The sequence below is a fragment of the Anopheles merus genome, chromosome 2L, assembly GCF_017562075.2.
Source record: "Anopheles merus strain MAF chromosome 2L, AmerM5.1, whole genome shotgun sequence".
In the NCBI taxonomy this organism is placed as follows: domain Eukaryota; kingdom Metazoa; phylum Arthropoda; class Insecta; order Diptera; family Culicidae; genus Anopheles; species Anopheles merus.
Window position 1 is genome coordinate 53,121,280 of NC_054083.1, and position 22,771 is coordinate 53,144,050.

Below are 22,771 nucleotides of genomic sequence, written 5' to 3' on the forward strand. Positions count from 1 at the left end.
AAAGTAAGGTTAGAAACGATGCAGCTAATCAAACAAATCGCTGCTTAAAGCTATACTCCCCCCAACGGCAACATCACCATCATACTCCTCCCCCCCCCCTCCCCATTCGCGATAAACTTTCAGGGCAGAAAGTTGAGGAAGGCTCCGATTGACTGAGTGACTGACTGACTGACTGACTTTTTCGAGCACGAGGAAAGGCGTGTTTGTTGCGGTTGATGGTAAAAGTCAAAACCAAACTCATCAATAATGCACCACACACACATACAGACAGACACACAATCACACGTCTGGCGGGAGGTGTTTCTTCTCCAGCGTAACCTACATTTTAATTTCTGTTTGAGCTACACCATTGATGCCGTCGACGTGCTGGTTTTTTCCTCCATAATTATTCCTCGGAAGCCTGAACACACCAGCAGAGTCCAGATACTACCGTAAAACTGTGCCAGGAGAAATGGAGGAAGTGTGTGTGTATGGGTAATATAACGCAATAATGATGATAGCAATAATAAAGAATAATGACAGGCAGGCAGGCAGGCTATTCCATGGCTTCCAAACCCGTCATCCCCTGGCACCTCAATATGCCTTCGCAGCACATGCTCGGTGACGATTAATTTCGGTCGGTTTTGAATTTCCTTCGTGGTGGTGGTGCACTGTCGAAACCTATGCTGATAAGGACAAGGGGAAGGGAAAGAGGGTGGATTGTAATGAGACACTTACAGCAGCAGCAGCAGCAGCAGCAGCAGCAGCAGCAGCAACAGCTTTACTTTACTACTGATTGTATCGAGTTTTGAGCCACACCATCCCCAGTGGAGCAGCGCCTACTGCGAAGATAAGTATCGGTGTAGAGATTTTCGATTGATAATTACGACATGCCACACGAAAAGCCCGCTTGGTGTGAGTGTTTGTATGTCTGTGCAAGAGAAGGAAACGCTTTTCAAGCTCAGTTTATCTAACATTTCATCGTGAGCAGCTGCTTGTGCGGCCTCAACCGAAAGCCGCATTGATTCAACGCTATTATATCATTCGCAAACGATGACGAGTTCAAAGATCATCGTTTCCTTTTTCGACTTGGATGGTTGTTTTGATTCGCTAAAGCACCAAAGTAGGCCATCGAAAATGGACTCCACACACACACAAACACACAGAACACACACACAAACAGGGGAAGATTAATTGTTCACACTTGTTCCAACCCTTAATAGTGTGGAGAGGTAAATCCATTCGCTTCGTACGTCGGTGCTTGTTAGATTTACATTTTCATTTACCATTCCTCTTATTCTCATTTGCATTCTAAGTTTCCCCCGTCCACCTGCGTACGTCACACGGCAAGTAATAAAAGCTGCAAACGGTAAAACAATCTTAAACGGTCATTCGTTAGCGCTCGTTAGCCGAAACGTTCTGGCCCCGCATTCCTGTGCGAAGAAGAGGAAGCGTCAGAATAGCAGCTATACAGTTGGCCTACAATTGGCGCGATTCACCCCTCTTCCCGCTTCCCTCAACTGCTGCTGCTGCTGCTGCTCGGTGAAAAGAAGAATGATCGAAAGATTTATGCGAAGTGATCGATTGCGATGCCGGGTTCGCCGTTTGTCGCGCAGCACTTGTCGCCGCGCAGTAACGATTGGCACACATTAAACGCTTTTTGCTGCAACGGTATCGGACCATTCGCCGCGTACGAGAGTCGAATTGTTAAGTCCGAATGTGTATTCTCTCTTTCTTCCTCTCTTTGCCTGCGCTATCCGGAGTGAGGCCAAGATTAAGTAGATACTTTTTCGAGAGCCGTAAGTATACGCATCGGATTGGTTTGGGCACGCATGGAAGGAGATCTGGTTAGTACGCCTGACGCATCAACGGTTGAGGATGGTGACGCGCTGACGGCTACGGCTGGTGCGATAGTGGTGGGGTTGCGGGCAGCGTGGCGAAGGAAAGCCTCTCCTTCTGTGTGACCTACATAAAATGGAATGATGGACCTGTGCTGGTGCTGCTGCCGGTGCATGTGGTGTGGCACAAGTGATACGTTCCACCGTGCGATCGGTTCGTTCGTTGTGTGCAGATCGATCGCATTGGAGTGAAATTGGAGCTAAACCCTTCGGTGTGGCGCAGTTTGGTTGGATATTTGATTCCTTAATTTCATTTAATTTAATGAAGAAGAGTCTGATTATTGAAAAAGTAACCGCCAAATATTCAATCAACACGACATTCAGCCTTGACACTTTTTCATCTACGGCACTCAAGGGTTTAATGGCAAGGCAAACAGTTCGCCTCCCTCCAGCAATGTACGCAAAAAAACCCAAGAGAGAAAAAAGACCCAGTACAAACACACCACCGGACCTTCTTTGGGTGGAGACAGTTCCGCCTTATAGCGACCGTCGGAGGAATCGATGTAGCTAACATCCGTGTCCGGTTGATTGGACGCATTTGACACGGTGTGCGGCAGTTTTCCGAGCTGCTTCACCGGCAAACTACGGAGGGTGTGGCAAACGAAGAAGAGGAAAAGGGCCGATGATTGGAACTGATCTTGTTTTGGAGCGAATGTTACACTTGCTTTAGCAACGGAACGAACACGATCGTCGTTTGATTTTGATCGCGTTTGCGATCAATCAACAACAAAAGGAAGGGAACGATGGAGAGAATCTAATATTCAAAATTATCTTGTTTGACCGCCGCTCGTTTGGGAGGTATAATCACGCAATCCATCACGATCGTGCAAGCATAGGCAAAATTCTTCCACCATAAATAGGTCGACTTTCTTTATTTTTATTCAAACACATTCCAACCGTCAAGGCATTGAGTGAAAATCGAATCAGAAGAAAAGATAACTGCTGACACACACACCCTACCTTGTGACCTACTTCCGTCAAATCAAAACAAAGTCTCATCATCACCCGAGAGCTGCCATTGGCGTGGCACCAAAATATCACCAATTTGATGTTCCAATTGACACCTTCTTGCTAAAATCTTTCCACCGTCGGTGGACAAACTTTCACAACGCCCCGAAAATCGATATGATCACCGAGCTGGCAAACGATTTGGAACGATCATCACCTGCCGGTGCCCCGATAGAAACCGATCTAAGAGTGATGATCTGATAGAAGGAAAACGATTGCAATTTCAAATGCATTTCCTTTATTTGTGATTTTGATGTCCGTCATCAACAAGCTATATGGTGAGCCGATTTATTGGTCAGCCGACGGACAGTTTTCCCTCAATTTCCCAGGACAGCTTTCGTGTGGGGTTCGTCGCTTGTTCGCTTTCTATTTTGCAATGTTGCCCCCTTCGCTTCGCTGACCGTAGTTGTTTAGTGGTTCACTCTCGTTCAAGGATGAGACTCTTTTTAATCTCGTTACGCTTTATCTCGTTGTTTTCCAACCATCCATTCCCTGGCCACCGCCTTTTGCCTTGCAACCTTTCGATTTATTATGACGCCTCTCGCCTAACGAGCACAGCCGCAGAAGCACAGACGGTGGACCGACCCGACGACGTAGAGGTCGTCCCCATGCCGAGCCAACAACCGCACTACTAACCTTCGAATGCGAAATCAATGAGCCAGTGAGGAAACGGTCGGAAACAGAGCAGCACCGTAGAGTGTAGAAATTCCATCCCCTGCCTAGCCTTCCCTCTCCATCAGGCCACCCGCCGCTCGTGCAGTTTTCCACGGTGACGTGGACCACAACCAACCCCGTCATTAAGCGCCGGTGTGGTGTCCATTTCTCTTTCATTCATCAAAACTCAGCCGAATCCAACCGTCGTCGCCGGAGATGGTTCGAAATCGAAAGCAGTTCAGGCTCGGGAGATTAATTTAATGGCGGAAATTTAAAATTAGCGACCGAAACCGAGCCAGCTGAAACCGCCCGAAAAGTTACTCTCGTTTGCCCGTAAGGGAGGGGAGGGAACAAAAATAATAATAATCATAAAATTAACCATCGGACACAACAGCACAACAAAAAAAGGAAAGAGTCCCAAATCGTGAAGGTGCGGCAGCTAATCGAAAGCGGTCGAAAACTAAAGATCTTTTCTTTCCCTCGCGCGCTCTGCTTTATCTCCTACCAAGCAACGGGTGGGAGCACCGGAAAACGAGGAATTAGGGTGGAAAATGCATAAATTTTTAACGCCATCGAAAGCTGCCTTTTACCCGAAAAAAGGGGGTAGAGAGTGGAGTTGTTGATGAGGGCCTGTTGATACCTGACTGCTTTGGTCATATTCACTGCAGTTTCGATTTCAATTTTCAAGTAGACACACTTGAAACAGACCTACAGGGCAGAAGTGCTTCCACAAGCAGTGATTTAGTGTGAGAGTTCGTTCATTTTAATTAAGCGCAAGTGATTAGGAGCAAGAGAAAATGCGTTTGATGCGAACCATCATGCTGTCAAACGATGTTTCCCTTTCTATTTTCTAACACAAGGATGCAGACATTCCAAAAGCTTGATTATGTAAAAGCCACCTTCACCTCGCTACAGATACCTTCCCACTCATTACGACAATTAAGGTTGCATTGTTCCTATTGTTCCCGCCTCGCAAAAGACAACTCAGTTCCGCCAGCCTTTGGCACCAAGGGCCGGAAGTTAAAGGATAATATGGCGCTTCGCTACAGCTGCACTTCCACCTGCGGATGCTTCAAATGAGCATGTGTGAGCAGGGCACACAATCGACGGATATAAATTCACGCCATTCCTTCTTGCGCACGAAACGTTCCGCCGGTAACGAGACATTTACCCCTTTGTTTTGTGCAATTTTGTACCAAAGGAAGAAGGAAACGGCGAAGAAGGAAAAAAACGAGCGACTGCATGCCCCAAGAAAGCTATGAAAAATTGCACCGAAATGCTGTAATCATCCGAACGGAAGGCAGGCAATAGCATTAAGCCTGAGTACAGCAAAGACAGTGCGCGCACCATTGCGTTAAGCCAAATCGACATCAACATTACCCTAATGCCCTCTATAATGTGCCCCCATCAAACCTCTACCGTGCTGTAACCGAAGATCAAACCGACCACTTCCCCGCCGGATCAATGGCCAATATCGAATGCGCAAGCTTCTTATTGTGTCATTTCGTACGCAGGCGCCGCATGCGCTTTCCTGCTTTCTCGTGCGCACTTCCACGCGTGGCTCTGTTTAAAGCTCGATTTAAATGCCTCCAGGTGGCTTTTTTTGACGCACTTGTTTTGGGGAGATGATGTAATGAGATGAGTCGGAGTGTGGAAGGTTCTTTGTTGTTGTTTTTTCTAATGAAGTAGGAAGACGAACGAGAAGTAGCTCAATTGCTACAGCGTACAAGAACGGCCTGGAATTGAAACCATTTCTGACGATACGACCACGTCATCTTTGCCAGAAACTCTTACACTCTATACCTCAGGCTTGAAACCTACAATTGCTGTTCGATTTTCCATTACTAATGCCCCCCCCTCCGACGAACCAAAGCACCGAGCTTTTCCGTTCGTTTGAAATGGAATGAAATTATAAGCACGACCTACCTACAACAAATATCGCTTTGATGATGCACCGAACTCCACCGTCTCGGCCCAGGCTGCGACCCAGCAAGTACGTATTAAGTGAACCCTTCGACCCTTTTAACCTCGCCTTTTCCCGCCGCTGGAACCGTTACGACTCTCGACTCACAATCCGAAGAAAATGCTTTTCTGAATTCAAGATGCTCCATGCTTTTCCTTCCCTTCTTTCCCCCCTCACGCTCTGCCCAATATTATCAGCACAATTATCAATTTGCGGTTATCTAATTATACCTAATGCCTAGTAGAAATTGGGCTCTTGGTTTGGACAAAACGACGCGGAGAAGGCGGGAAGAAACGTAACGGACCCGGGGCCGTGTCTGCCGCCGTATGCCGTTATCGAAATGTTACGTTACGAATGATCAGGAGAGAAGCGTCTTTTGTGTGTTCGATGGATTGACTATTGAATGGATGCATTCCCTTTTGGCCGATTGATTAAACGGTACCGGAGTGTGTGTCTGATCGGGTTGTGATTGCTGCACCGTGCGAGGAGAAACTGTGGCAGTAACGTACGTTTATGGCGCGAAGCTTTAAATGAAAAGCTTTCTTTTTTCGGTAAGTATCTGTGTGTGATTGCAGCCTGTTGTTTTCCGTCCGGCAGATTGCACAAATGAAACAGTACGACAGTTATGTATGATCATCTTCTCCATCTCTTAAAAGCAGCACTGTAAAGTATTCTAAGAATAGGCCCGATGTGGTTGTTCCTTTAAAAAAACACACAACATCAACAATTTGCGAGTGGAAATGCTTTTTATTGCTCCCACTGCTTCGGCACATCTCAACACAAATGAGGCAACGAAAACAACAGCATTACAAACCTGTTTATCTATTTGTTTATCCATCTACACACCGCCTAATGGGATACAATCCTGAAGCCGATGAGTGTTAATGTTTAATTTACTAACGGATTGGATTGTTTTGCTGAAGAAAACAGCATCCATCAAACGCCCTTTCTCAGCAGTCGATCTCAAGATGGCTATAACAAAAAAGCTCCCCTCATGCTGTTAAGTGGATTTTGGCTTTGGCGTGAAAAAAAAAGTACGAGAAAGTGCAAAAAAAAAACACACACACACAGAAAAACAGAGGGAAAAACATAATTATCTAACAGCCACCGGCGGAACATTCGGGAGGGAATTCATAGAACCATTTAGCCCAAGGGATGGGTTGTAATGCCGAACGCCGAAGAAAAGCACCATTTGGGGGGGGGTTGCCTTTCCTCCCTTGTCCCGTTATCCTTCGCGATGAAGTCATTCGGCGCAGATAAATCTCTTCTTCTCTTGCCACCCCGATTTGCCAAGGTCTTTGACTCATCAACGGATGTACGAATGCTGAGTGTGTCAGTTACTCATGTGATTATGACGAAAGGGATTACAAAATACCGTACAATGTGGCCTTGCGATCACCTTTCTATCATTCGTCATAAAGGAACTGTGGAAAAAGTTTCCTTAGAAAATGGAGTCACAACAATTGATTGCATTTCCCAACTCTACGTGAGCTTGAAATAAAATTTGTATCTATAATTTCACATCCGGAAACACTCCTATTTCCCTTTTTCATTCCTATTCTATTAACCAATAATTTGCCATACCAAATCCTCCGGCTAAAAGAATGCCTAAAGTCGAATTTTTACCGGCCCGTTAGATCAACATCACGCGCAACCAACACCACGCAATCATAATCAAACAATCTCAAACCGTTCAAGTAGCAACCATTACACACCACCACCCAGTTGTTTGGCCAGCCCAGCGAGAAAGAAAGAGAGCGGGGCTCGATCTTCTACACTTTCCCTTCGATCAATCATCCGCGATCGCGGCACGATAATAATGCCCAAGGGATGGTGTGGTGCAGTGTGGCACACAGGGATGAGCGGAGCAAGGGTAGCGATTAAAGAATTCTGACAGCGGGCAACCAAAACGAACATTACAGCATGATGGGCGGATGGGCTACGGGCGCTCACAGTGTCTGCCAGCAACCTGTCTTCTCTGGATCCATCACTCAAGTATCGGGGACGACAACACTGGGAACGGAGGCATACAGAAGAAAGAGCCGCAAAAAGAAAAGAACAAACCGAGAGAAGTGACGGAGAAAAACACGAGAAAGAGAGAGAGAGAGCGCACTCGCTACGAAAATACCGAGGGAAGAAAGCATAACCGCGGGCTTCAGCGAGCTCCACCGGCAGCAACCCCCATCGCTGTGGCACATTCGTACGTTGCTATTCGAACGAAACGGTCGTCGATCCGGCCGGTCGGTGTGTCTGCAGCAACAGACGCAGCACCAGTGAGTGTGTGCGCGTGTGCGTGTGCTTGTGTGAGAGAGTTAAAGACGTCGTGTGAAGACATCAACTGCATCCAAGCAGCGAAGCGAGGAGAGCTGACGTCGGAGTAGGCGACGCATTGCGCTACCAACCATCATCACCAACACACACACATACAAGCAAGTATCCCGCGCAGGGAGGGAAAAACTATGCAGCGTCTTCTGTGTGTACGTGCGTTTCCTATCTGTCTGTGTGAGTGTGTGCAACTGTGTATGGGTGTGTAGAAGCTTTTCGAAGGTTTCCCTGCCAGCCGTGTCTCGCAGGCAATTTCACCTGGCCGCTTCGACGCAGAGGTGAAAGATATTCAGGAAAGAAAGTGTAGCATCGTCATCTCACCACCAGAGCTTGTGGGGGGTTGTGAAAGAGAGAGAGAGAGAACGAGAGAGAGAGAGAGAGAGAGAGAGAGAGAGAGAAATGATGTGTTGAACCAGTGAGTGAGTGAGTGAAAGAAAGCCAGTAGAAGAAAGTCGCTTTGCTTCGTCGTCGCCTGCAGCCGGCCACAATTTCTCGGCACCACGGTGAGAAGACGACGTGTCAGGTTGCGAATAACGATCGCACTCTCTGTATGTGATCGGAAAACTTCCGACCCGCGGCGAGGGTGAACAGTGGACCGGTGGAGGTGGTGTAAAGTGTGAAAAGGCTTGGGAAAAGTCAGTGAAACTGGAAGGTGCGTACGTCAACCACCCGATAAGACCTCGCGAGAGGGTGTGGTGTGTGTGCTAGGTTATAATGGTAAAGTGAAGCGGGTGAGGAGAGCAGTGGCTTCAAGTGAAATCGAAGGTGAAGGGGCTTACGGTGAACATCATCGGGGTGGGTAGTAGTAAAGAAAAAGTGACCCCGAAAGTTTTCACCGGCTGTGCTTCGTCGCGTTATCGGGAAAAAAATAGAAACCTGTCGGATAATAAAGTTGACGCTGTAAGCGGGGGGAAATACCTTGTTCCCTTATTGGAATCATCATCCCTTTAATAGTGTTTTTATTATTTTCAGTTTAGAATCTGTCAACTAACTAAGTTAAAAAAACAAGTGTCACATTGAAACAGCATCGAGTGGTGCAGTGATTTAACAGCAAGAAAGCGTGAAAGTGAATGGTGGCAGCAGCTGCAAATGATTTGTGCAAAGAATTTATGAGTGAAAGAAGAAACGAAAGCCCAAGTTTATGCCATTGCCGTTGTGCACGCGCGTTGCATTGAAAAGTGAACGTGCTAGCAATTGGGTGCGAAATAATTCCCGCAGCAGAATAATTCCAACTCTCAGCAGGAACCAACGGACAGGCAGGAAAACGAAAAGTGAGTGAGCAGAAGCAGAAGAAAAGAAAAAAAAGTTATATTTCAGGTTCGTCGCTTGTGCGCTCCGCACCGCACAAGTCTTTCGTTGTTTGGAGGAGCTAAATCTTGCACCGCGCACAAGGCAAAACAGGAACGGAAAGAGGAGGCAGAGAGAGAAAAGAATCTGGAAGTAAAAGTGAAACGCGCGTCCGGACGTGCGCACGCACACACACACATAGTGCGCACAACGCGAGCTGAGAGGTTCTCTCTTTCTGCACGCAAAGGGCCGCGCTCGTCCAGCGAGGAATTCCATCGTTCGATCGATCCCGCAGCCGTCCCACTCACACACACACACACACACACACACACACACACACACACACACACACACACACACACACACACACACACACACACACACACACACACAAACACACACTTGTACGTGTCGCGGACAGGGGACAGCATCCCGTCAGCGGCGCGTCCCTTCACATCATTAAGCACGTCCCGCAGGGTGCGTGGAGGAACGATCATTTATTATTGGAAAAGAACAGGTACGTTCAGCGTTGTTTCGTTCGGCGGTTGGGTTCGTCGCCTTGTTCGACGCAAGAGAAATGCTTTCGTTTTATAGGTCAGTAAACGAACCGCCTCCAGGCTAGGCTTGTCAGATAAGCGAGCGAGAAAGAGGATGCCAAAAGGGGGAGCAGGGTTAAGATAGCAGGGAATCTCCTCAACTCTCACACCCATCACGATCACCCTTCGATCGCCCGGTGTACGAACTCTCTCATATGGACGCATGGTGCGTATGGGGTGCCTTCACCCCTGCGGAGGGATTGTCCGTCTTTTACCCCTTTGTAATTTCAATGGGTGCTGTAAGGGTGTGTGTGTTTGCGTATGTCCCACGGGCTGCTATTGTATGGGTTCAGAGGATCGCAGCTCTTTTATTACGAGCCGTACCGCCGGCAAAGGATCTCTCCTCTCACCCCAGCCATCAGATCAAGCTCAGAGCTTTGGAATGTGAAAACGAGCTTTGTGGCGTGTGTTTTGATCGCGCACACACACAAACCCGCCCTCTGCTGTGCACGGACATTCAAGTACCATTCATCTCGCCCTCTCTCGTTCACAATGTTTTGGATTCATCCTCTCCCACCGAGAGGCAAGAAAAAGGTGTGGATGGGTTGAGCGATTACACACAATATAAATAAAAAAATGTGGTTGGAAAAGAAAACGATTAAGTCTGACCTTACCGATCCATGGAAGAGGCGACGCTTTCGGGCCGACATTGTACCTACTGACATTGACACAGGAAAAGACTCACGATGTGACTCACGTTAAGCTTTCTTTCGGTAAGCATTGATTTGGGGGTTCGACCTTTGATGTTGATCGTCAAAAATACGATCATGGAAATGAGATATGCATTTTAAACTCAAAGTGATACAACTTATGCACATAGGTTCTTAATTGTTAACCGATTGTTGAGTGTCATTTGCCAAACAATTCAAGCTTAGATATTAAATTAATCCATCTCATGATCTTGACATTAGCTCTTTGGCGTGCATGTCGCTTTTCACACTCACCCTTTCCTCCAACTTTTCTAAAAGCCTCTTTGCAAAACCCCCCTTTTGCTTCTCTCTCTCTCTCTCTCTCCTCTCGTCACCATTCTTCGACACGCTGCCATCGAGAGCTTTTCATTTCATTTTACGCTAGCAGCATTTCGCAAACACACTCATCGTCAGTCCCCTGTTCCTGTTCGCTTTTTATGTTTTTACTGTGTTTGCTTCGCGTTGTGCTACACCGTACTTCACACAAAACCCTTCCCTTCTCGCATTGCCTTATTTGTTTGCCCTTTTGCTACTGTCTTTAAAACACTTTTCACTCCATCCGTGCGAATCTTGAGACGCGTTAACGGGTACCAAATTCGTTCATGCCTGCTTTTCATTTGCCCATTTGGCGAGAGCTTTAAAGTTTTATTTTATAATTTAATTATCTTTTTCTGTTTATTGTACTAAGGCGTTTCCGTTTTTTGCCATTTTTTTCTGTCGTGTAATTTGGCAAATAGTTTCGCAAATTTGCGCTCCCGGTTGGGACGAATTAATTCGTTCCTTTGCCTATTGCTGTTTTGTTGCCATTGTCTTGCAGTATAGTGTCTTGTGACTCTCTCGCGATCGTGCACTGCCCGTCTTTTACACACCTTTAAAAAGAGACAGAAAACCCTCCGGCGCATATGTGTCCGGGACCGGCACTTACACACACACACACACACACACACACACACACACACACACACACACACACACATACATACAGCGACTCATGCTCTGGTGGATTCGTCGTTCGTATGGTGAAAGATTTTGTTGTTGTCTTCTCTGAGGCTCTTTTTTACACGCCAGTCGGATCTTGCTGCGAGATCATTCCACGATCGCCCGTCACTCTCCACAATCACCCCTGCAGAAAGGGAGGAGGAGAGGCAGTGGATGGAAACTTTCTACTGCACCTCGTACGACTCCATCACTCCTTCTTGCCTTTCTTCGCGTAGTGGATGGAGGCAGGGTTTGTTTCGCCTTTGCATCACATTGCGCTCATGATGCTCGTCAATGTCGTCCCGCACACGCCGTTGCGTTGCGTAGTCGCGAAAGTGTATTGCGGAGGCGCACCAGCACTCACAACAACAGGCAACTCAACCATTCCATTCGCGCCTCCTCTCATGTAGAGCAGAGCAACCTCGAGTAGTAAAAAAGCAGAGCTGAACTGGAATGAACCGAGCGACAGTCGAATGTTTGTAATAGCTTTAAATTAATCTGTGCTCAGACCGTGGACGTTCGACTACTGGTGCCCCCGTACTGCCCGGCAGAGCGAGGCCGCTTTCTTTGGCTCCTTATACGGAGGGATAGTATCTTCCTTTTACGGACACGATCAATCGACTGCGCGATCGACTTAAAGGTACGCGCGTGCGTCTCGTTCGTCCGATTAATCATCCTCGCTTCGTTAGGGGAATGAGAACCCCCACACTAAACCACAAATGATTTCCATTGTTAGAATGTTTAACCTGCGATTAGTGAAGCCAGCACAAACAGCTTTGGAATCGGTCCTTAGCGTCGTTTTTTCTGCTCGTTTGCCGCATAATGACGATTAACGGTGAGCATACTATCGGCCACTAGAATCGTGAAGAACTTCGGAGTTAGGGGTTAATCCTCCGCCGCACACGCCTAACAAGATGGATGGCTGGTGCTTTTCGGTACACTTATCACGCACAAATCAGACACAGAGTTCCCGAAACCTTCGCCCGGTGTACGGATTAACGGGAGCGTTGTGTTCGTTGACGTGCTCTTTGATATTCCCGAGCCCGAACGAACAACAAACTGTGTTCCGTTAAACCGTTCATTGTTTTTCGGAGTTTGGGTTGAAGCTGTGATCCTCAATCATGCCCTATCTCAAGTGCCATCGTTTTGACATAACAAGAACACTTGTTTTTATTTGGGAAATAGAAAAAACACACACAGTTCAAGTATGATAAGTAGTACACGAACTGGAAGAGGGGAGAGCCTAATCTGGGTGAAACATATTTCATTCATCACACTTGACATGGAAAACAGTGGTCTAGGATGGTCGTTGCTGTCTTTTTTGCAAACCAGGAAGTGGTTTGGCCTTCATCCGGGCCCGGTTTCCTAATCAGGAAAACCTTGGAAGAGGTCAAGCGCATGCGAAGCGCAGGAGGAAAAACAGGAAATCTAAACGAAACAACTCCGCCTCCTGTCACCAGCAGCAGTAGCAGCAGCATCAACAGCAGCAACAGGAACCGGTACTGACTCGGAGGAAACGTTCCAAAAGGGGGTTTCCTCTCCATACACACACACACGGAGATGGCGTAAAGCCTGGCCATTAAAGTAGCACTGATAGCGGTACACGAACTCCCGGCAACGACTCTGTCGCCGGCCAATCGAAACGGCACAAACCTTGGCCTCTCGCTTATTTCTTCTGTTGGCGTTGTACGTTTAACTTGAAGCGCCTGTAGAGAAGAGCAAATAAGTGCACGAAAACAACAAAAAACAAACCCAGCAAAAGCTGTGGAAAAAAGCGACACGTAAAAAGCATATAAAAAAGTGAAATACCGTACCGTCGTCTTGTGGCAAGTGGCCAATGCCTTCTCTCTCTCTCTCTCTCGCTGTCTCTTTCTATTACTTGATTTTGACAGTTTTCTTTCTCCACCACACTCACACACACACGTACGCGTGGCCGCAGGTGTAATGTGCACAGGAGAGGTATGATTATTGGGGCGAAATTCTTCGTGCTTGAAGGAGTTGCAGTTTGCTTTTTTTTGTTATCGCGGCCTACTACTGTGTGGTCACTACTACTTTCGCTCCGGTTGGCCGTCTGCTGTGACCCGTAACAACGCCACTCTGAGACCGTGCGATGTGTATGTGTGAGTTGGAGCACACAGAAGAAAAAAAACAGCTGTGACCGATACAGTTCATTAACTTCACTTTTGTAGCTGGAGGCGAGTTTCTACGTTTTAGATTATTAACAAGTCATCTGACCGTGCTTAAGAACACCCAAGTCTCTTAACAAGCTTTCTAGGCTCGATCATTAGATTTTAACGGCCTGCTGCTCGTCGCCGCTAAGATGATTATCTCACCTCACTTCTTAGCATTTTTGTGCGAGTTTATTGCACACGTGTCATAAAACTATTTCTACCTTCTTTCGCGCCACACTCGACGATGGCCGTAGAAAGAAAGTGCAATAAAAGTGTGCGCTTTGCGAAGGATAAACTGGAACTCCACACCGCGCTTTTAAGGTCAATGGCCATGTTTTATGAGTTCCAAACCGCCCCCCCCACCAACGGCACGGATTCCAATCCAAATCGATAAGCGCTACAAATAATTAATATATTTTAGCACACTGTTCCGGACGACCGGACCCCGGGCCCCCTTTCGATTTTACGTTCCCAAACCGCTCCCCCGGACCAAAAGGAAAGATCGAATGAGAAATGGCATCTTCGGAAAAAACCTGTTTCACGCGGCAGAACATTTATATTGCTCCGGTTATTATTTTTGCACGCGGTTTCCCCTTCAACTGGCCGGTCATTCTTTTTGGTGAAATCGAAATGCGAAATTTTGAGCACGAAAAACCCCGAAACTTTCACTGCAGTTGGAAATGTAAAATTAAAACAAATGCCTGGCAAATTGCAAAGTCCCTGAGCCCTGAGCGTTGCAGCAACAACTGGTGGTACGCGATTGGCTTGTTACAGCAGTTTGCTCACACAACGCAAAAGCCCTCGCCGAAGATATCAGCATAGATGCATTCGGTTAGCCTCGATAGCGTACGGTTGCCCGCAACCGTTGGTGCAAACACAATTGTCGTCGCCGATGGATCCGGTTTAGTTCCCTCCAAGTGAACTCCAGAGCACACCATCAGGGCGGGCAGGAGAGGGGGGTACACGTTTGATAAAAAAAACACAATTTTACGCATGGCAGTCACACATGGCAGTGGCTCAAGAAACCAGCCGGGGCGCCGTGTATGCTCACCGAATTTGCATTTCGTAACATGCACCACCCACGGTCCTCCCCCTTCTATTGCTCCTTCTCCTGCTGCCTCTCATAGCAAAAAAACGGGGTTGAGTTGCTCACAATGCTTCAAACAATGCCGAATGTGTCGAAATATCATCGTCATCGTCGTCGTCGTCGACCCGGACACGCACGCTGACGCTCGGTCTCTGACGCAAGCCTTTCTGGCAAGCTCCCCTCGGGTACCCTCTCTTTCTTTCGCTTTGCTTCATCACAATGTACAAGCTGCAATAAGTTAGTCATCGGGAAAGTACCGCCACGCAACAGCAGCACGAGAAGGCCGTTGCAATTTTTGCCCGCCGAACCAACCAACCCTCGAAGGGAAAAAGAGAGTAAGCCAGATCCCGGACTTTGAGTTCCACCACCAGCGCTCCTTTCTCCCTGCACAGGGACTGGGCACTCCATCCGCAAATGCAAAACAACACACTCCAATACCGTACGAAACGTGCTCGGAAATGTTGCAACCAACCAACAGAAAAGCGTAGCAAAATCTCCTTTCGCTCGCTCGAGTTCGAGTTATCCGAGCAAAGCCGTACCAGCAAAACTCTCGGCTGAAAGCTCAACCCAGCTCACTGGGTAATGAGTTCCGGGTGAGTAGGGGAAAAGAAGATATTCAATTAACGGGGGTTTGTTGCTGTTGCTGCTGCTGCTGGTGCTGCTGCTGCTGCTTCCCCTCGGGGTGCTTCAGAGGGGCGCAAACAGAGCACGGCCAACGACCACGGTGCGATCTTTGCTTTGTGGAGTTGGTGGAGCGCAATCGTGGGACGCAGATAACGCGTGTGGGGTTGAGGAGTTTAGTGCCGAAAAGCGTATAAAACTTCCACCTATCTCTGTCTCTCGCCCTTCCGTGCAGATCATTGTGGTAAGATTAAGGTCATGGACTTAAAACTAAAGCCTTAATAATGTAATTAACTCCATAATGCAACACCCCGAAGCGCAAGCGAGGAAACAAACGCTTCATCTGCGGGAGGAAAAACTTCCCGCACCACATCGATCGATCGCTTTCCAAAGGCGTTCGATCGATGATCGATCTGTTGTTTTTTTTCCTTCCTCTTTACAGCACCCATCGTAAGAAAGTAAGAGTAAATTAAGCTTGAAGTCAGGTAACCTTTTTTTGGGGGGATGAACCACGGTTAAGGAAATTGATCGTTCGGGTTGATCGATCAGCACGATCACACCGCCGGGTCACCGTCGCTTGTCGTTACTGCACCGCTTCTTTCTCGACTGAAGGGTGTTTGAAATTCGAGTGGCAAAGCGCGGGAGTGGTGCCTCAAGTTGCAGAGCGTTACTCAACATGCACGGAAAGTGAAACTAAATGCGCAGCGCCAAATTCATAACCCCCTTGGGGAGGGTGTTAGTCACAGCAACACAGCTCCAAATTGAAACCCGGGACACGTTGATTGCTACTTCCGGAGGATGAGGAGAAACGGACGATGTGTTTTCAAATACAATTTCGAAAGGTGTGCTTTCTGAGGGGCGTAAGAGAGCAAAAGCCGTATGATGTTATGTAAATAATGTGAGCAGACGATATTAATATTTCAATCGTGCTACGAAGCAGCGCAAATGAAATTATTAAAACATTTCCTATTGACATTTTGATTCGAATGCATTTTAACGTTACTTTCTAAGCATCAGTGATCGCTGATCGTTGGTACACTGAACTACTTTTAATGCAATTTTGCGTTACGGTGATTGAATTACTTCAACCTGTGAAATAATAATTCTTTGGGAAATTTGAAACCTCTTTCTCTTCAATTGAAACGTTTCCCTCACACGATCAACACGACGCACCGATACACACACACACCACGGTGATAGCCAACGACGGGAGGGAACGAAAAAGAAACGGTTTCTTGCCTTGTTCACGGCTCAATTGGATTGAAATCTCGTCTTACGTTCCCTTCCATTTCCATTTCCTATTCCCTGGCCCGCATTATCGGACGGAACAACCAGCCAGCCCGAGTCCACGCCAGACCGCCATTCCGCAAACAACAGCAACAATTTAGCCTTATTTTCCTCGCCGCACGCGCCCGTGGCCCGTGGCTCATGGTGATGCACTGTTATTTGAACTATTTCATGACCGGAATATCATCGATCGGTCGAACGGTCAGCCGGCGATCGCTCGGGCCCGATGCTGAGTTATGAGTTCCGCGCTATTATGGATGCACCGCGGGATTTCCGGTCATCGGCACTTCCATCGACCGTGTGTGTGTGTGTGTGTGTAAACACATTTGCATCAGCACAATTTTCTGAGGCGCAAATTGAAGCCCGTTTCTGGATCACCAAAAACCGCGTGCGAGTGGTGCAATGAAGAAAAACGAAACGAAGCTTTTCCGAACCATTCCCATGTGCGGTGAGCGGTGGAGAGGGGGGGGGAGAGCCACAATTGGATGGAAAATGCGCCCAGGCCATTCCTTGCCCCACTCACTCACGAAGTTCGAAAATGCCGAGCAAAACGCGAACGGAGAGAAAACCCACTGGAATTGAGTTTTTTAGCACAGCTCGCCGTCCGAATGCTGCGCCAAACGCAGGAACAGGTTGCATTTGCTTGCGCGGTCGTTATCTACCCGCGGATCGCGTGCGGCGGGCGAAAAGTGGAAAAACAATTTTGCTCTCTCCCGCCGAACGTTTGTGTGGCGGGTTTTGTTTTGGGGTCAGCCGCCATGATTTGCGTTCCTGGGAATGCGATTTGTGTGTGTGTGTGTGTGTGTGTGTGTGTGTGTGTGTGTGAGCATACGAGAGGCGAGATGTTTACATTGCGCGCGCACGCGTATGTCCGCAATTCGCATGCCTCACGATCGTACGATCCATATATGATCCCGAGAAGCAGCGGCAGCGGCATTAGAAGGATTATGGAGGTTATTTGTGAGTGGTCGGCTTAATTTTATCGAGTGTAATAACTAGCGCCTTATCAAGGGGCGGGAGAGGGAAAGAGATTAAAAGTAATTCTAATCCCGTACCTGCTCGCCTACATCCCACGTTTTCAAACTTGTTTGCAGAAAATGCGGCCAATTGGGATTAAAAAGAGTGGCCCAGTTTAAACGCACATGAAGCTTATCTATTTATGGCAATGTTTTTTTCTTTCTTCATTTTCTGGCAGATTCTTGCTCCATTCCGAAACAATCCTACGCGAATGTACTGCGCCGGGAAAAGATGAGCGTCGAAAGAGCGCAGCAGCTCAACACGGCAGCAGCAACAGCAGCATCAACACCTTCCTCATCTAGTAGCTATTGCGGTGTCTTACATTTCCCAGCAACCAAGCGGAAATAGGCTCTCATCTAGTAGGCCGCTGAAAAGGACGGAAAGAACGAACGTCTTCTCAACAAAAGAGACGACGAATCTAATTTTAAGTAAGAAGCGTCCCACAGAATCCAGCAGCAATCATGCTAGCCAAAAGACACCCTCGCTGGGATGGCCCCGCAAGAGACACACAACAGATGGCGTACATCTACCGACTGATAGCAGCCATGCTGGTCGGCCTCTGCCTAAGTGCGGTGGCGACGACGGCAACAAGCACCTTTCCAAAGCAATCCCCTAGCTGTAACTCCCCACAAGACTGCACCACCACCACCGACGCGTTGGCCGGCAAATCGAAACGATCGGCCATCATGAACGAGCTTACACCGCGATCGGCCAGCGGCGACCGAAGCCTGCTCGCCGTCTCCTTCGACAGCAACAGCAACAGTGTGCTGGAGGCCACTGGCCCATCAGGCCGCAACGGCAAGGATCTGCTCGACGAGTCCTACCAGCGCACCAAGGAGCTGGCCATGAACATATCGAACGTTCAGCGGGCCGTCCTTGCCTCCCAGCAGAACCGTCCGCCCGTGTTTCGAGTGCCGGGACCGGCGCAACCACCATCGCAAGGCAGTCGGCAGAATCCGAACCCGGACATACAAGACATCATTACCGGCATTGTGAAGCTGCTGAATGGTAATGTGAATGTGCACGCGAATCCTCAGCCCACTAGGCGCCATTCGGCCTCACGCATCAACAACCGAGGACCTCCGCGTATATCCGAAGCTCAACCGCTGCCGAACGAGTACGAAGGAGAGCTGGGTGCACCGACCTCCTCGCGACCTTTGCTCCAACCGGACCAGCAAGGCCAGCAGCAACCTTCGGGCCCTCCACAGTCAGGCCCGCGGCCCGACGGTCATCCGATAAGGCCCTTCCTCACCGGAGTTCCCATTCCGGAGCAAATTGTACCGTCCATGCAGCAAACCTACCGGCCTGGATTTGTGTCACAGAACCGTCCGCCCTGGCAGAGACCGAAACCACGACCACCGATATCTCCCAATCGACGACCTATTCCACCGTACAAACCGTACCCAACGAGTCTCGACTATCGACCGGACAGCGGGCCCAACACGGGTCCGATTGCTATTCCTACCAACAACGACGGTGGCAATGCGATCGACAACGTAACGGAGAAGGTCATTGAGGATCCACCGTACGAGGCTCCACCAAACTATCCCACAACGACACAGCTGGGCACCACAGAGGAAGTAGATTCAGAGCAGGATTACACGACTACTACGAGCACATCGACCACGACGTCGGAAAGCGATCAACAGCACCCAATAACTGGTCCACCGAAGCGAAAATCCACTCCGAAACCGACGCCACCGACCGAGGTACAGTACACGATCGAGTCGGCAACGAGTGCGGCCAGCGTGATGCCTGCGACCGGTCCGAACGGGGAGGTGTACGATCCGGAAGTAGTGCCGAGCGTGTACGAGATCAACTCGATCGAGTATCTCCCATCGAGCGGTGTGCTAGAACCGACCCCCTCGACGACCGATGGCATCATTACGACGTCCAGCACTGCTGGAATTGAACCCTCCAATGGTGGAGATCATTCGCCAACGATCACTCCAACGCCTACACTGGTGTTGACGAGTGAAACGATCAAGACAGCGACAACGACCACAACAACGACGACGACCACTACAACGACAACGACGAGTCCTGCTGGTTTGCCACACAGCACGACTTCGGACGTGATTGCACCATCGAAAGCCTCGCCCGAGCCGGCCAAACCTTCCGACTATCGATTCCAACCACGCCCCGGACTGGTGCTGGACGATCCGGACTTTAAGCCGGGCGGCGGTGCTGCCGCCGCTGGTCCTGGCAATAGTAACGCGATTCGTACGCAAAACCTGCCCCCATTCGCTAACCGGCCAGAGATCTACACCGCTCCACCGCCGGGAGCAGGATCGGGCGCACCCGGTGGACGGCCGCCGAACTATGGCGAGATCTTCGACGTGACACTGTCCGCCATCCAGGGTCCTGGGTCGGGTGGGTCCGGATCACAGCAGACGATCAAAATCAATCCGTATTACAACCGAGGACAGCCGGGTGGTGGTGGACAGGGAGGCGAGGCAAGCATCATCCTAACAGGCACCGGCACCGATGGGTTCGTTTCGATCGATGGTAAACGATCGTACATCGATCTGTTCGGCACGGAAACGCAACGAAAAACGCAGATCCAACCCACTGCTACCCGCCCCGCTGGTCCGATTGCAGCGACGGAACGGCCAAAGCCACCGAAGATCGGTCCAACGCCACCGGCCCTGCAGCCTGGCATCATCGGTACGGGATACGCTGTGCCAGAAACGGAATCCCCCGTACATGCTGGACCGATTGGGTCAAATCAAAAGCCTCCCTCGGGTGGCGGAGCGGCAGGCGGATCGGTTCATCGAGCTCCCTCCGTACATCAGAGTCGTCCGAAGTATCCGGGCGCGATCGGACTACCACCGGTGCGTATCGACACGTGCATCGTTGGGGATGATTCTACGTGCGATCAGGCACAGAACGAACGGTGCAAGACGGAAAATGGCGTTTCAAGCTGTCACTGCAGGCCCGGGTACGCAAGACGCAAGCACCGGGAACCTTGTCGACGCATCGTGTCCTTGGCACTGTCGATGCGCGTGGACAAGATCTACGAGCGGCGGATCCATTGGGACGTGTCGTTGGCGGATCGAAGCAGCGAGAAGTATCAGCAGCTAAGCTACGAAGCGATTCGAGCGGTAAGTGATCTCCCCCAAGTGTGGCCTTTCCTTCAATTTCTAACCCAATTTCCTCTCTCTTTCTCTCTCGCCGCTCCTCTAGATGGACTCCGCCATGTCAATGACACCGTTCTCGGACGAATTCCTGGAGGCACGCATCAACGGCATCTACACGGTCAATCCGTCCAGTGGGTCTGCCGCCTCCGGTGCCTCTACCGGTGCCGTCTTTGTCAACTACACCGTCAATTTGGACGAAAATGCGGAAACACTGCGACCCGCGCTTCGGTCGGACATTCAGCGCCATCTGCTCGGCGTGATCCATCGGCGGAACAACAACATCGGCAACTCGGCCCTGTACGTCGAGGCACCGACCGGAGCCGTCTCGAGCGTGCAGGACGTGGATGAGTGTACGTCGGACGAGCTGAACGATTGTGACGAGGAGGCACACTGCACCAATCTGTTCGGTACGTTCCGGTGCGAGTGTAACGTCGGCTTCCGCGATCCGTGGGCCGACCAGCCGCAGCGGGCGGGGCGAGAGTGCCTGTCCTGTCCGGAGTCGTACTGCACGAACCGGGGCACCTGTAGCTACGATAATGCGAACAATCGACAGGTTTGCAAGTGTCTTGGCAGTTACTACGGGACGCAGTGTGAGATCGATGGGGAGGTGCTGGGTGTCGCTGTTGGTGCTTCGGTGGCCGCCGTCATCATCATTGTGCTGACGCTTATCTGTCTCGTTATGTGGAGGTAAGGAGGAATACCTGGCAATACCCATGGTTTGAGGGCATTTTAACGGGAACTTCTCTCTCTCTCTCTCCTTCTCCAACAGCCGGAAGTGGCAGCGGGAGCACAAAAATGCAATGGGCAGCCCGGTGTTTGGGTATCTGGGCAATGGGCAGGTGAAGACACCGGTCATGGGCCAGGCACCGTACCAGGTGACACTGGAGGATCGCATGCGGTGGGCGCAGATTGCGGACGTAATGGCTCAAGCGAATCATTACGCGGTAAGCTACATCGATGTACGCAACCAGAGGCGCAGTTACGCGGAAGGGCACTAACCTTACCTTCCCCTTTTCTTGCTTACCAGGCTGAGCCCGTTGCAGGACGTCCATCGTCGGCCATGTATGGCTATCCCAATCTACAGACGATCGGTAGCATGAACACGCTGTCGCTACACGGAACCTTACCCATGCACACCGGCACCTTACCGCCAGTTCCGTTGCCAAGGTAACGCAGGTGGCGTAGTGATGTGTGTACAGAGCTGTAAGTCACTTAACATTGTGTTCCCTTTCCTCTCCACAGAACCCTTGGACTGAACCGAAATGGCATGCGAACGTTGGAAAACTCCAGCTCCAGCGAGGAGGAGGACCGGGCCGATCTGCTCGGCCGCAACTTCAATGTCCCCCGGCCAAAGAGCCGTAGCAATGCGAGCGTTACGGTGAGTTTCTGATTTAATTCCTCCCCCCCCCCACCCCTTCTTTACCCCTCTAAATGCCCTTCTCCTTTGCAGTCCGGCATCTACTACGACGTGGATTACGCCCCGACGGGAGCGGAGCAGCTGTACGGTGGGGGCAGCACACTCGGCGGCACGATAGGACTGGGCGGGCAGATGGGCGGCGGTGGCGTCGGCGGAGGTGGAATGGGTGCTGGTGGCACAACGAAATCGCAAAGCAGCATACCAATGAGCACCTACACCTCTTCCGGCCGGCCATTACAATCGACGTACTACAAGTGAAGCTGAGCGAAGCGATCATTTTCCGTTTCTTCTTTTTTTGATTTTTTGGCCACAAATACACACATACACGGAATATGAGCACCGCGGGTCGATCTCGTTGTGATAAATTTGATTGATTTCGGAACTGATCGCGAGTCGAGAGGAGGGGGGGGGGTTGGAAAAAGGATCATTAGCCCCGGTCTCCCTGCGAGACGGACTGTAGACGTTGAGGAGCATGAGAGAAAAAGAGAGAGAGATGAATTGCGTGTGAAAAAAGTGTACATATAGTGCAAGGAAAGCAAGGAACAAGTTCTGTTAGTCTGATGTTAGGCGTAGGCGTAGCTTTAAGTGCAGGTATTAAATTTAGTTGTAGCGCGAAAGGCATTCTGTATTTAACACAAATCAACACAAACACGT

At 49.6% G+C, this 22,771-nt stretch overlaps 2 protein-coding genes across 6 annotated transcripts in view; one reads left to right on the forward strand and one right to left on the reverse strand.

Moving 5' to 3' along the window:
- Positions 1 to 22,771, reverse strand: part of LOC121594767 — a 52,465-nt gene that overhangs the window by 29,066 nt on the left and 628 nt on the right. The window lies entirely within an intron of this gene.
- On the forward strand, positions 7,712 to 22,532 carry LOC121594749 (mucin-5AC-like). 2 transcript variants are annotated; one of them, XM_041918373.1, is made up of 8 exons: positions 7,712 to 8,479; positions 8,800 to 9,631; positions 17,739 to 20,664; positions 20,747 to 21,387; positions 21,470 to 21,659; positions 21,728 to 21,867; positions 21,943 to 22,078; positions 22,151 to 22,532. In XM_041918373.1, the coding sequence occupies exons 3-8, from the start codon at positions 18,022 to 18,024 to the stop codon at positions 22,373 to 22,375; spliced, it is 3,975 nt and encodes a 1,324-aa protein (XP_041774307.1). In that variant the 5' UTR covers positions 7,712 to 8,479; positions 8,800 to 9,631; positions 17,739 to 18,021; the 3' UTR covers positions 22,376 to 22,532. The 2 variants fall into 2 exon arrangements, with proteins under 2 accessions (XP_041774307.1, XP_041774308.1); XM_041918374.1 differs by having other exon boundaries at positions 21,470 to 21,644.